Here is a 14,752-nt window from a genome sequence, read left to right on the forward strand (position 1 = left end):
AGTTGGCTGCCCAGAGCATGCAGGGTGAGGATAGCGGAGGACAGGCTAAGGATTCCTGGGAGGGGCCCCGCTGGGAGCCAAGGGGCCAGGCCGGAAGGGAAAACTGGGTACAGCCGAACAGGTGCCTATGGCCCGGGGTCTCTCAAGCTGTTGGCCAGGGCTGCAGTCACCTCAGGGTTTGACATACTGGAGCGTCTGCTTCCAAGCTCACTGACAGGGCTGCTGGCCATAGGCTGCCTGGGTGTCCTCATGATAGAGCAGGTGGTAAAGACATGGAGGGAGGGAGAAAGAGGGAGGGAGGGAGGGAGAGATTGAGAGGGAGGGAGAAAAGCAGCACCCAGTATGGAAGCCACAGCTTTTTAATAAGCTAATCTCAGAAGTGACATCCTATCATTTCTGCAATACTCTATTTAGATAGTTAGAAGTGCATCAGTTAAGTCCAGCATACACCAGGGATTTACACAGGATATACCACGAGGCAAGGATCACTGGATGTCTGGTGGTTACGTTTTTTAAATCTTAGAACAGAGCTAGGAACACCCCTGGAGACGTCCCAGCTAGCACATCCTGAGGCGTGCCCTTCAGAATACCAATGGTGAGAAGTTCTGTATAATGGGGTGCCCTGGTCAGGTCAGTTTGGCAAATACTGCACGCTACAGTCCCCTCCGGGGGATTTAAGAAGTGCAGAAAAGGCTCTGTATAATCCTGCAGCAAGGGGACTCCCTTCATTTATGGTTTCCCCAAATTCCTTAGCCACAGCTGTTCTTGAGTAACACTGTTACTCTGTGAAATATGCTAGCACTTGGGTAACCATTGGTCTAGTCCAAGGGGGAGAGTGCAGCCCAGAGAGGGGAGCAACTGGCCCAAGGTCATCACTCAGTGAGCTATAGACAGAGCTAGACCCCAACCCACCAGTGCTACTTTCCCAACCTTCAGCCCAAAGTAACCCTGACCATAGTCCAAAGTAACCCTGGTGGCCCTGTAGGGGCGAGCCAATGCCAGAAGAGCCAGGAAGTGAACTCTGAGTTCTGGAGCTGGAGATGGGCTGCCACAGGACCCTGGGGTTCTGCCTCCAGGTAGAAAGCCTGGCATGTGGCCCCAGTACTCTGGAAGAGCACAGATCCTGCTCTCCTTGCTGACTTGTCTCAAGCTACAGTATCCAAGAACACACATCACGGACTTGCCCCCACCCTCCAGAGTCAGAACAGAATTGAGTAAACCAGGAAGATACTGAGACATCATCCTGCTGTGCTGCTGGTCCCAGGGGCCAAGTGATGGGACCAGCATGGACTTAAGTGTTCATGGGAAAGCCTCAGTGCCAGGAAATGGAGGCTGACACTCCCATGGGCCCAGCGCGGTGGCCTCTCCAGTGACTTCTCCATCCTCCCCAGGCCCCTCCCCTGCCCGTCTCCCTCCTCTGTGTCTCGCCCTGGCTGCCTGCCCCGACATGCATCCTGAATACTGCTTCCTGAGGATCTGCCCCCAGCCCCTGGGTTTCCCCCAGAACCAAGGGATCTGGTGAGCCAGTCTCCCCAAGCTGTTTGGGGCCCCTTGATTTACAACGGTTACATTACATTAATGTCCACAGCTCAAAACAGACCCATTAGGCAGCCAAGTTGGCCTCCTTTCTATATCTCTCACCCACCAAAGTCCTTTCTTTCCTCAGAGCTCTGCTCAATGTCACCCCTTTTAAAGGAGTACCTTTTTCCACACCCCTCAGCCACATCATCCTGTCTACCTGTCTCCACTACTGTAGCCCCCAGCCCTTGACACCTAGTAGATGCTTGATAAAGTATGTGAATGAGTGGTCAGTGGCAGATTTTTAATGATGCCTGTTTTAGTGGCTTTCTTGTACTTTTCAGAATCAGAGGTCACCATTCAGGGGAAGGTTGCATTTGAACCTATGATGTTATGCAGAATTCAGTAGACACTCTCTCTTACGAGGATGAGTGGGAGGATGAAGCCCCCCCGCCCCCCACTAGTGGCTGCATTTCTGCACATCTCATGAGCAGAGACACTGGCTATTCATTCTGAACCAACTTCTCAAGAATGTTTGTATAGCAAGTAGCCTTGGAAGACATGAAGTATCTCCCTTCAGGGCCACAGACAGGCAGATACATTGCCCGTTATAAAAGATTTGGGCTCTTGGGGCGCCTGGGTGGCTCAGTCGTTAAGTATCTGCCTTCGGCTCAGGTCACGATCCCAGGGTCCTGGGATCGAGCCCTGCATCGGGCTCCCTGCTCCGCGGGAAGACTGCTTCTCCCTCTCCCACTCCCCCTGCTGTGTTCCCTCTCTCGCTGTGTCTCTCTGTCAAATAAATAAATAAAATCTTTAAAAAAAAGAAAAAAGATTTGGGCTCTTTAAACTCAGGGCTCCTCTCCTGTAACACAACCCATTGCACATGCAAGCGTCCCTGGCTTTCTTGGGAACTGGGACTTCGAGAATCTGCAGGACAATGAGGTACTCTACCTGGATGGTGCACTGGTTGTTGCTAACTCCCTGTGGGCAGCCTGTGGGCAGGAGGCATCCTGCACTATCTGGTGGTCAGTTTCATGTCTGCCCCATTGTAACAACTAGTAGTAAGTCTCGTCCTGGTTGGGCAGATGGCTGTGACCCCTTTCAAACAACAGTTACAGAGATGCACACCTACGTGGAACCTGAAGGGTAGGAAATTCAAAACAGCTGTGGGAGGAAAGCAGGTGGATCATTGGAACCTTCCCCGGTTTGCTTGAGCAATGAGGGATTGGAGCATGTAGTGCTTGCCAAGAAGGAATGTCACAGTTGGCCCTCTGCCAGCTCAGTGCTTCCTGCATTCTCTCATGCCAAACTTGACTCCACTAGGAGACAATCGTAAAGGGTCCCAGAGGTTTTTTTGCAGTGGGTTCAGGCTGCTGAAAAGAGCTTTGGTTCTCTTAGAGAGATTCCCATGAGACAAATTCCTATAGAAAGTCGTAAAAGAAGTACTGACCAGTATTTGGGCTCTTACTACCTCCAATTTGGTTTGCAATGCTGATGAAGGTAGCTGATAATGAGAAATGGGCCCCACCCTGGAATGCCTCCTCAAGAATCAACTTAAAAATTTGGTTTCTAAGTCGGCCTCCTTCACTCCTTCTTGGCCCACACTTTCTCATACAGCTGTTTGGATTTGGGGATTCAGACTTGATGATTCCTAGGCATGTTGCTTCTTTTTTTTTTTTCCTAAGAGCAACTCTAGGCCAGCGTGGTTGCCACATGTTCTAAAGTGACAGCCAAGGGGTGTCTGGGTGGCTCAGTCCATTAAGTGTTCAACTCTTGATTTTGGCTCAGGTCACGATCTCAGGGTTGTGAAATTGAGCCCCACTTGGGGCTCCCCGCTGGGCATAGACTACTTAAGATTCTCTCTCTCTCCCTCTCCCTTTGCTCCTCCCTCTGCTCACGTGCTCTCACTCATTCTCTCTCTCTCAAATAAATAAATAACTTAAAAAAAAAAATCAAGTGACAGCCCAGCTAAAAGGAGGCCTAGAGGGCTTCAAACTTGATTTTAGTTCAGCCGCTTGGATTCTCTTGTTGGACTGACCTGGCCATAAGTCATAAGAACAATGGCCACTAGGGTAAGTATATTGTTTGCCAAGACCCACTACGGTGACCCATGGAGGATGAAGTTGGAAAAATAACAGGTCTAGTGCATTTTATAAAAATGCCCTTGTTCCTCTTGCCCCTGGCCCTTCCAAACAAAGGCTAGGGCGTTGAGAAAGGGGTAACTGGGAAGGTGGTCTCAGCTACTGGAATTCACACTGACTTTGGAGGAGGAACAGCAACTTTGACACCTAGATAGGAAACAGCTTAGATTCTAGGAGCTAGGTAGGGAGGAGCACTAATCATTAATGATTTTTGTCTTCCATAATTGCCTCTGGAGCCTTCACTATGAAAAATGCCCCAGTGTGGCACTCCCAGACTTTTGTAAGCATGTTAAATATAACTGATTGCAGGCGTTTGCCTTCTTCCCAACCAGATGGTTTTGATCACAGCTTGATCACCATTCCTAATTAACCTTACCAGAAGCCTGTTGGAAACACAACACAGGGGATGTCCCTGGCTCCTGCATCTCCCAGGAAAAACAACCATAATACCGCCAGATGTCTTCCCAACCCCTATCCTCATAGAACTCATTCAGCCATTCTGGGAAGAAGGCAAATGTCACCCAGCCGGTGGCATGCGCAAACAGGATAGATTGGCCTGATTACCTTCAGGCAGTCCTTCCAAAAACAAGGATTAGATTTAATTATTCAAACTAACTGGGAAACCTAAGGCCTACCAGCTGGTCAGGAGGCCACACTGGAGATGTAATCAACCTGTGCCCTGACTTATATAGGTCCTACTTGGGAAACCCCAACACTTGTGAAGAACACTTTCTAGGCGCACCACGTGTGCCCTGCTGACTGTTCTTGTATGGAGGCCAGGCAGTAACTTGCCAACCTCCCCCAGAATAGTGTCTTGGATCTTCATGCTGGTCATAGGCCAGAATCCATGGAATTACTGCCAAATCCAATGTCATCAAGATTTCTGTGTGGTGTTTTGTTTTTTGTTTTTTGTGGGTTTTCTTAGGTATTGTATAGTGTTAGCTCTTACACTTAGGTCTTTGGTCCATTCAATTGCTGAAGCACATACCACCAATAGATCAGGTTGCCCACAGACAATTGTGGAGACCCCGCTAAAATGAGGCTAGCCCTAGTTACTAAGGGGAGCTTCCTGAACCAGTAACTGACTCGTTATTTATGTGCACTCTGTGGGCAGATATCCCCATGATGGTAGTCATCTGATTAGAAAAGGTGATACAACATTTGCCCCCGATTTTAGCTGAAGCAATCAGGGTTTCCACCTTGGCCCTGGAGGGCATTTCAGGTCAGTGTTAGATCACTGGCTAGGTTGGTATAGATAATAGAGTTGCCTAGACTTTCTCCAAGGTAGGCCAAGGTAGAGATTGGGCAATATCTAATATATCCTGCCATACCTGGATTAATGGCCTAGGCCAAGTGGAAAGGTCAATATTTGAGACAGCCACTTGACATTCTAAGGTAGACCTTGATGGTTCATGGGGTTTGTCCATCCTATTGGGTTGAGGACCCTGGGAAGTAGGACGGAGGGTCATTTGCAGGTTGGGCTTGTTCTGCTCCTTGAAGTTCTGTGGATAAAATTGATGAACTCCTACAAGAAAAATGGAACTGATTTGGTCCAGCCTCTGTTAGTCAAATTAATCAGAGTGTCTGATAGAGTAGTACACTCATGGGGAAATTGCCAGAAGTCAAGATGATGCAGAAATGAGAAATGGATATTGGTTGGAAGTTATTGCTACAGGTCTCTCACTTTTCTCAAATTTCTGCATGATGCATGAGCTAGAACCATGAATGCCTTTGTCCTGGACTGTCTTTCCAAAGATGTTTGCAGAACCAACAGCCTTAGAAGATAGAGCTGTCTCCCTCTGGAGCAAAGTGCAGGTGTTCTTCCAACCTTGGTAGACAGAGATAGTGTCTGCCTTTAGAGCAAAGGGCAGGCATGCTTTACTTTCCAGTATGAAAGATTTCAATTCTCTACGCTCTTCTCCCTCTTTCCCTTTCTCTTTTTAATGCAACCCACTGCGCATGCAGGAGTCTCTTGACCCTCTTTTGTCTTGTCCTGGGGGAATTGGGGCTCAGGGAACTGCAAGATGGTGCTGGTACTCTGGCTGCTTCTACTGCTGTCCTAAGCTCCTTTGTCTCTGAGGAATGCTGTGTCTTCTGCTAGCATCCATGAAACTGAGGTCAGCTAAGTTGTCAGCTTCCAAACAGGGTAAGAGCTCAGATTCTTCCCAGTTCCTGACAAGATGTTTGTGTTTCTTTAACACAGTGAATTCTGTTTCTTAGAACTTATCCTAAAGGAAACAATAGAATTAAGACTAACTTAGCCATTAATCCTTTTAATATGCTGCTGGATTCAGTTTACTAGTACAGTTGACCCTCAAACAACACAGGTTTGAACCACACAGGTCCACTTATATGTGGATTTTTTTGGGGGGTGGGATATAGTACAGTACTGTATATGTATTTTCCTGAGGATTTTCTTAATATTTTCTTTTCTCTAGCTTACTTTATTGTAAGAATATAGTATATAATACATATAACATATGAAATATGTATTCGTCAACTGTTTATGTTGTTGGTAAGGCTTCTGATAAGAGTAAGCTATTAGTAGTTAAGGTCTGGGGAGTCGATAGTCATACATGGATTTTTGACTGTGTAGGGAGTCGGTGCCCCTACCTAACCCTTGCATTGTTCAAGGGTCAACTGTACTTTGCTGAGGAGTTTTGCATCAATATTCATAAAGGATATTGCTCTGTAGTTTTGTTTCCTTGCAGTGTCTTTGTCTGGCTTTGATGTTAACGTAATGTTGGCCTCAGTGAGTTAAGAAGTGCTCCCTCCTCTTCAATTTTTTGGAAGAATTCGAGGATTGGTTTTAGTTCTTTCTTTCTGTTTATTTTTTAACAGCTTATTATTTATTTAGTAATCTCTACACCCAATGTGGGGCTGGAACTCATGACCCTGAGATCAAAAGTTGCATGCTCTTCTGACTGAGCCAGCTGGGTGCCCTGGTGTTAGTTCTTTAAATGTTTGCTAGAATTCACCAGTGGAGCCCCCAGGTCCAGTGCTTTCCTTTGTTAGGGGGGTTTTGATTACTCATTATGGGTTTTGATTACTAGTTACGGGTCTATTCGGATTTTCTATTTCTTCATGACTCAGTCTTGGTAGTTCATGTTTCTAGGAATCTGTCCACTTCATCTAGGTTGTCCGATGTGTTCGCAGACAATCGTGTTAGTTTGCAAATGTGGGAGCTCCCCAGGTGAAATCTGAAACTGGCCCCCATACATGGAGGACAAGGAGAGACTGAAGAAAGACGCAGACCTTCCCAGATTGTAGGTGGCAGTTTTAATAAGCAAGGCCACTTACATATGAGGCTCGTCTCGAGTGGCCACAAGACAAGTAGATCTCTGCACGTGTCCACCAGAATCTTAAGAGCTCATATAGAAATCTTAACGGGGTTCAGTCACATATACTGCCCAGATGGTCTTAATAATATATTACTCTCTCAAGCTGTGTCTTTGAAGTAGCTCCTAGTGTAGCAACAGTGGGCACAACGTACATTCCAAGGATGGGGGGAAGCAGCGGGGGAGGGAAGGAGCCTCTGATTGCCTGGGTCCAGCTCATGGGTCAACCGGCAATCACATGCTCTTGGTGACCTCCTCTAACAAATTGTTCATAGTACTCTTATAATCCTTTTTATTTCTGTAGAATCAGTAGTGATGTCTCCACCTTCATTTCTGATTTTGGTAATTTGAGTCTTCCCTTTTTTTCTCACTCAAGCTAAAGGTTTGTCAATTTTGTTGGTCTTTTTGAAGAAACAACTTTTGTTTTCATTGCTCTTCTCCATTGTTTCTCTATTCTCTATTTCTCTCTGCTCTAATCTTTATTATTTCCTCGCTCCTGTTACCTTGGGTTTAGTTTGTTCTTCTTTTTCTAGTTCCTTAAGATGTAAAATTCGGTTGTTGATTTGAAATCCTTCTTTTTAAAATTTTTATTTTATTTTTTTAAATAAACTCTAAGCCCAGTGTGGAGCTTGATTTCATGACCCCAAGATTAAGAGTCACCTGCTCTACAAATTGAGCCAGTCAGGTGCCTGCTTCTTTTTTTTTTTTTTAAAGATTTTATTTATTTGACAGACAGAGACACAGCAAGAGAGGGAACACAAGCAGGGGGAGTGGGAGAGGGAGAAGCAGACTCCCCGCTGAGCAGGGAGCCTCATGCAGGACTCGATCCCAGGACCCCGGGACCATGCCCTGAGCTGAAGGCAGATGCTTAACGACTGAGCCACCCAGGCGCCCACCTGCCTTCTTCTTTTTTAATGTAAGTGTTTATAGCTATACATTTCCCTCTTGCACTGCTTTCACTGCATCGTACAAGTTTGGGTATGTTTTGTTATTGTTTTCATTTGTAGACATTTTCTAATTTCCTTTGTGATTTTAATCCATCGGTTGTTCAAAAATGTGTGGTTTAATTTTCACATATTTTTGAATTTTCCTTCTGCTACTTATTTCTAGTTTTATTCCATTCTGATTGAAAAAGATACTTCATATGATTTCAATCTTTTAAAAATTTATCACGACTGGGCGCCTGGGTGGCTCAGTTGGTTAGGCGACTGCCTTCGGCTCAGGTCATGATCCCGGAGTCCTGGGATCGAGTCCCACATCGGGCTCCCGGCTCATCGGAGAGCCTGCTTCTCCCTCTGACCCTATCCCCTCTCATGCTGTTTTTCTCTCTCTCTCAAATAAATAAATAAATAAAATCTTTAAAAAAAAAAATTTATCACGACTTGTTTTGTGGCCTAACATGTTATCTATCCTGGAGAATGTCTTTGCCTTTTTTCCTGTCAGGCACACTGTGGCTTGGCACCGTTCTCCCCTGGTAACCCAGATTCTAGCAATAAAGCCATGGGCTGGTAGGAGTGCTGTCTGCAGAGCTGGAGAGCCCCTCAAAAGCCTCAAACCCAGTCACCTCTCATCTTAGAGGTGAGAAAACTGAGGCTCAGAGGATCAGAGGCTTCACCCACGGGCCACAGGCCCTGTACACTAAACCACTGCAACTTCCCTTCCGTGGCATCAGCAATGATCACACAGAAACAAAAACTTCCACCCTAGGTTCAGTCAACAAATGTTTGCCGAGCATCTAAACATGAGTTAAACCCTCAAATGAGTCCATGTGTGCAGGGCCCATCTACTCTAAGGCAGACCTGAACATTTTGATTTTAGGCAGTGAGAGGTATAGAGAATCAAATCCTTTCTGGTGTGTTAGTGCCCATTTCATAAATGCACCAACTTGTTATCTAAGCTGGCTTCTGTATTAGGTTGACTACACGCTCCTTTTACAAACCACAGGCACAAAAGTTGTGGACACTGAAGGCCAGACAGAAAAGCTCACTGTATCTGCAGGGCTGGATTCTGTGAAAAATAAGTACAAAGGGGGCTTTTACATGAAGCGAAAAGTCTGTGGCTCAGAGAGGCTAAGGGGGTTAACACAGAGGGATGGCCAGGCAGTTCCAACCAGGTTTTTCTCCCCAGGTGGCTGTCCAGGAGCACCCCGGCCCTGACATGAGATTGGTTCATGCAATTCAGCTGTTGGGCCAGGGAAGGAATGAGCTGCCTTCTCTGACCGGGCACAGTAAGGGTAGAACCAGGGGACCCCACTCCCACCTCCAACACTGTGGCCGACTGTGGAGGTTTGAGACTTCACAGTTGGGACTCTTGTTTTAGAAAATATGTATTTATTTGAGAGAGAGAGAGAGAGAGCAAGCAGGGGGAAGGGCAGAGAGAGAGGGGGAGAGAGAGAATCTCAAGCAGCCTCTCTGCTGAGCGCGGAGCCCAACTCAGGGCTGGATGTCATGACCTTGAGATCATGACCCTGAGATCATGACCTCAGCTGAAACCAAGAGTCAGTCACTCAACCGACTGAGTCACCCAGGTCCTCTCAGCACAGGTGGGACTTTTGCTGTGTGATGCAAGGAACAGAGCCCACATAGGCTCCCTGGCCCATCTAGTCTGTGCCTCACCACTGTCCTGTGACATAAAGCAGAAGAGGGGATATGGTCCCACTTTACAGATGAGGAAGCCAAGGTGCAGAGAGGTGAGTAACCTGCTATGTCAGTCAGGCAATCAGTGCTCAATCAGAGAAGCAGAATCAACAGGGAATGCAGATATATTTATATATACAGGAGATACATACATATACATATACACACACACACACACACACGCATATATATATATAAAGATACAAAGAGATTTAGTGGAAGGAATTGCCTTACATGATGATGGGGGCTGGTTAGCCAAGCCTAAAATCCAGATGGGACAGGCCACCAGGAATGGCAGGCTGAGACTCGGGGAGCACAGACTGATGGTCTGCTCTCTCTATAAATCTCTATTGCTACATCATACCATGGACTACCATGGCCCCCTTTAACACTGCAAATAGTCATGAGTGCCTTTAAATGAAACAAATTAGAGAAGAATTCCAGAAAACCTAGCACCAATGCAGAAAACTCATCCTGAAGATTAGAAGCAGAACAGTAGGATATATATTAAGAGATTTATTGCAAGGCATTGATTTAAGTGATTGTGGGGGCTGGAGAGACAAGTCTGAAATCTGTAGGGCAGGTGATCAGGAAAAACAAATGGGATCTCTCAGGCACATAGGGGTGGGGGAAGCTGCTATCCACAGGCAGAATTTCTTCTTCATCGGGGAAGCCTCAGCTCTCCTCCTGAGGGCCTTTTGACTGATTGAATCAGGCCTACCTAGATTATCTAGAATAATCTCACTTGCTTAGTTGACTGGTTATGGACTTTAATCACATCTACAAAATACCTTCATAGCAACACCCAGATCAGCGTCTGATTGAATATGTGGGGACAGAGCCATGTTGACACATCCAGTGACTGTCTCCCCTGCCCACAGCCACCCAATAGCTCAATGACTCTGGATCAGCCTCAGCTTCCCCTACTTGCACATACGCTCCCACCCTTACCCTCAGGTTGCCAACGGTCTAAACAGAGGAAGAGAGGAACCTCAGAACTAGGGCATCCCATGTGTCTAAGTGCAAATCCACCTGCACCATCAGTGCCTGAGATTTTTTTTTTTAATGGAGGTAAAATTCACATGACATAGATTTAGCCGTTTTAAAGTATACAATTCAGTGGCATTTCACATGGGTACTTTCACAGTGTTGTGTAACCATCACTTCTGTGTAGGCCCAAAACATTTCATCAGCCAGGAAGGAAACCTCATACCCACTGCAGTTACTCTTCAATCTACCCTCCCCACCTGGAACATTTTTAAACCAACCGTGTTATCAGGACATCATCAGGGGGAACTTGGGCTTTTGTAAAGCCTGATGTACTTGCAGAGGTGCCCTCCTTGGTGGGCAGGGGCTAAAATCCAGCTACTCTTTCACAACATTGGGGCTGTAGTTGGGTTTGACGGCTTCAGCGAGCTCCTGAGCGTACATCTCATATCTGCCGGTCATCTGAAAGCAAAACACAGGCAGATTCCGGTTTACTCACCACCACCTCTTGCCACTAGAGGGCAGCCATGGGACAGAAATTTGTCAGGAAGGCCAGCAGGAGGACAGGACAGTTTCAGACTATAACGTAGAGGAACAACCCCTGTGTGGCCATTGGGTACTGATTCTAGCGCTATAGCAAAGATCACAGATGCTGAGATGACTCACACACACTGGCCCGTCTTGCTGGAAGACCTCTGTGACCTGTCCTTCCAGAAGGTGTGGCCTGCCCCGAGGTAGAAGGGAAGAAGGCTGTCCTGAGGTCTTGCAGAACCCCAGAAGAACAGCCTACAGCCCAGAGAGGGGAGTGACCTGCTCCAGGTCTCCAGGCAGCAGTGGAATTTGCTGGGATTTGCACCCTGGACTCCTGGTTCTGGGTCTGGGGGAGAGTGGGGGCAGGGCTGGCAAACCTACCCAAGGTGCTCACACCCAGGCATTCCCTCCCTCCTTCCCAAAACCCCAACAGGAGCTCAGGCCCACCACCATAGTTTGGGGCGGGGTGGGGCTTTTGCATTCAAAAAGTTACCGATGAGAAAACATTCTGTTTATTGTGTGGAATCTTGCATTAATCTCAGCTTCCCAGGAAGAGGAGAGCCAAGCCAGGAGACGTTCGTGTGCAATGCCTTATTTGTCTGATGAGGATCTGAGACTCAGGGAACATGCCCAAAGACCCATGCTCAGGTAAACGGGGGAGGTGATTCCTCCAGGACACGCTGGGCAAAGTCATGCAATCATGAGGACATTCATTTGCAAGTATAAGTGGGTTCTGAGTTGGTAGAAATACTGCTGGACACGAATGCAGCAAACTCCATCTGCATCCAGGATAAGAGGGCATATTCCAGGGGGCCAATGGCTGCCACCACCCCATTCCAGGAGGGTGGGCACTTCCGCTCCTCCCAGGACCCCTGGTGTCACATGTGTTAGGTCTCAAAGGCCACTTGAGACCTTCCAGTTTTACAAACAGGCATACTAAGGCCTGGGAGCAGAAAGGGCTTGCTTAGGGTGACTGAGAAAGGCCGTGGCAGAGACGGGCCTAGATTCCATTTCTATGTGTGACCCATTTCCCTCTACTGTCAAGGCCTAGACCATGGGGCCAGGCCACAGGCAGAGCCAGACACCCACATTTATCTTGTGATAAGTGCAAATGCCTGGAAAGGAAAAAAAGGATTAGAGAAGCCGATCCACTCTATTCTCCGTTCAAATGAAATTGAGATTAATTTGTTTGAAGGCGCCCAGAATCTAAATCAGACAAGAGGAGAATTTATTAAGGTCTGCTGCTTGGGCATCATTTGACCCAGTGGCTCCTCCCTCGCACACCAGCTCTGGGAGGAAAAGACCGGGTCCTCTGCTCGGCTTGGAGCCTCATCTGGCCGCTCCTGAGAGCAACCCCAGCAGCTGTGGTTTCCAGCTCGGCGAGCAGTATAGGGGTCCAAACAGAGGAGCGGGGCAACAGCAGTGGACTCAGGGACCCACCTTGAAGTTCCAGATGTCATTCACCTGCCGGCAGAGGTTCAGGTCGAGCTCAGCAACCAGCAGCCCGTCCCGGGTGCGGGAGAGCCCGGGAGTGCGGCTGCTATCCGGGGCTGCCACGTAGCTCGAGCCGTAAAAGTAGCCAAAGTCCTGGTGAGCTTTGGAGGAGCAAAAGAGAGCATCCGGGAGCTTGTGCAGGCAGAGAGGTAGGCATATCGAGCGACACCCAGGACAAAGTGTCCGTGCCACCCTCCCCACCCTCCCCGGCATCCCCGTGCCACCTCCTCAAACAACCTGCCTCCCTCCTCAGGCCTGAGGCTGAGCAAGTTCCTACAAAAGTCACCCTCACAGCCCTCACCTCTGCCCCGGAACATTCTTTTTTTTTAAAGATTTTTTTAAATTTATTTATCTGAGAGAGAGAATGGGAGACAGAGAGCATGAGAGGGGGAGGATCAGAGGGAGAAGCAGACTCCCCGCTGAGCAGGGAGTCCGATGCGGGACTCGATCCCGGGACTCCAGGATCATGACCTGAGCTGAAGGCAGTTGCCCAACCAACTGAGCCACCCAGGTGCCCCAGCCCCGGAACATTCTTAAAGGTCATCCTTGTAGAAGTATTAGCCCTTACTCCCAACGTTAGCCACCCACAGCCCAAGGGAGTCCTATAGTTCTGCAGGGCTTCCTGTGTGATCTGCTTCCTATGGTGGCCCAACATGGTGAGCCAGAGGCTCTGCCCTCACTTGCCTTCCCAGCTGCATCTGCCGTCCCTTCCCTCCGTGCCTCGGTCCCCTCACAAGTCAGGTGGTGCTAACAGCTACGATGTAAGGAGCAGGTGGGCACAGTGCAGGGCCTAGCAGGGGCTTGGGCACAGAAAGCACCCAGTGGACCTCATTTCCCTGCCTCACTGCACCTCTCTCTGCAGGGAGCTAACTGGGATTGGACACTCTGGACCTCAAGTGAGGGGATCTGGAACCCTTTTAGGAAGTGCTTTTCTGGGAAAACAGACCTGCTCAGTCCTCTCTGCCTTTTCCAGGGGATCCCCTAAGCTAGTTCTGAGACCTCCTTGATGGGCCCTTGCCTTCCACATTCTTAGCCAGAGAGGTGGGACCAGTGGGTGGGGGATTCCTACCAGAGGTGAGGTGGTGTCTGCCCTCAGATCAAAACAAGCTGCGGTCCGAGGAACCCAAGGCAGTCTATGCTGATGTTCTGGGACATTTGTGCAGCTTGGGATGGGGTGTGGTGGCAGGTGAAAAGGACAAAGGAAGAGAGGGAAGGAGATGTGTAGGGTGGATAAAGCACCCCCTCTTTCAAGGGAGCCCACAAAAGGCTCTTCCATGTCTTCTAGGCCCATCTCCTTACCAGTCCCGGGGGAGGGATGGAGTCCAACCCAATACCATTCAATCCCCAATTGGGGAATGAGGTAGTCACAAGCCCAGGACCCAGCCACAGTCAGGCTCCCACACTGTGGGCCACGAAGACGAGAGGAGAGCACCCCTCCGACGATGGGTCACGTGTGCAGACCACAGTCTGTGGGGTAGACCCTGCCCGGAGGGGGCAGACAGAGAAGGGGACAGTGAGGCCCACGCCTCAGCTGCAGCCAACCACAGAAATTCCTGGAACATACCTTTCTTCCCATCTCCAGAGGTAAACTCGTTTGGGAAGCACTCCTGTGAAACAAAACCGAGGTGAGGCAAACCCATAGGCGGCACTACCAGCATGTCCCACCGCAAAGTCCGGCTGAGGGGGCCTCAGGGGAGCAAGTTACAGGCAGAGAAGGAATGGCCTGTACTCGCCGGGCGATCAACAAGTACTTATGAAATGTCCCCGCTGAGTCGCCAGCACTGGGCCAACACAGGCGGCCAGCAGGCAATTTGACAGGCAAGGTAAAAACCCCGACTTTGTCTCTGCAGAGTTTATAATCTGCTGGGAGGGAAAAAAAAAAAAAAAAAAAGACGTTGAGCAGAGCGGTTCTCAGGCCTGTGGAAGGCGGCTGAGGTTTGTCTGCCTGGGAAATAAAGCCCCAGCTTGGGGTCTCTGAGGGGACTAAGGGGGTGCTCACACACTGCTGTCAGAACTTCCCCCAAAGCCTAATGGAAACAGTACCTCAAGCCGTGATGGGGTTACACAGGCTAATGAAAACACTGAGTTTCTTCATATTGCCAGAAAT

At 48.6% G+C, this 14,752-nt stretch overlaps 2 protein-coding genes across 2 annotated transcripts in view; one reads left to right on the plus strand and one right to left on the minus strand.

Annotated features, from left to right (window-relative positions):
* The window catches only part of GUCD1 (guanylyl cyclase domain containing 1), a 34,485-nt gene that overhangs the window by 13,289 nt on the left and 6,444 nt on the right, over positions 1 to 14,752 (plus strand). The window lies entirely within an intron of this gene.
* Positions 9,881 to 14,752, minus strand: part of UPB1 (beta-ureidopropionase 1) — a 30,375-nt gene continuing 25,503 nt past the window's right edge. Inside the window, exons 8-10 of the mRNA XM_034989249.1 lie at positions 14,210 to 14,252; positions 12,592 to 12,746; positions 9,881 to 11,082 (exon numbers count right to left, since the gene is read on the minus strand). Of these exons, the coding sequence (XP_034845140.1) occupies positions 10,999 to 11,082; positions 12,592 to 12,746; positions 14,210 to 14,252 (282 nt within the window). The 3' untranslated portion in view covers positions 9,881 to 10,998. The remainder of the gene's footprint in view (positions 11,083 to 12,591; positions 12,747 to 14,209; positions 14,253 to 14,752) is intronic.

Source organism: Mirounga leonina, unplaced genomic scaffold (assembly GCF_011800145.1).
Source record: "Mirounga leonina isolate KUSES-001 unplaced genomic scaffold, KU_Mleo_1.0 Mir_481, whole genome shotgun sequence".
Taxonomy (NCBI): Eukaryota; Metazoa; Chordata; class Mammalia; order Carnivora; family Phocidae; genus Mirounga; species Mirounga leonina.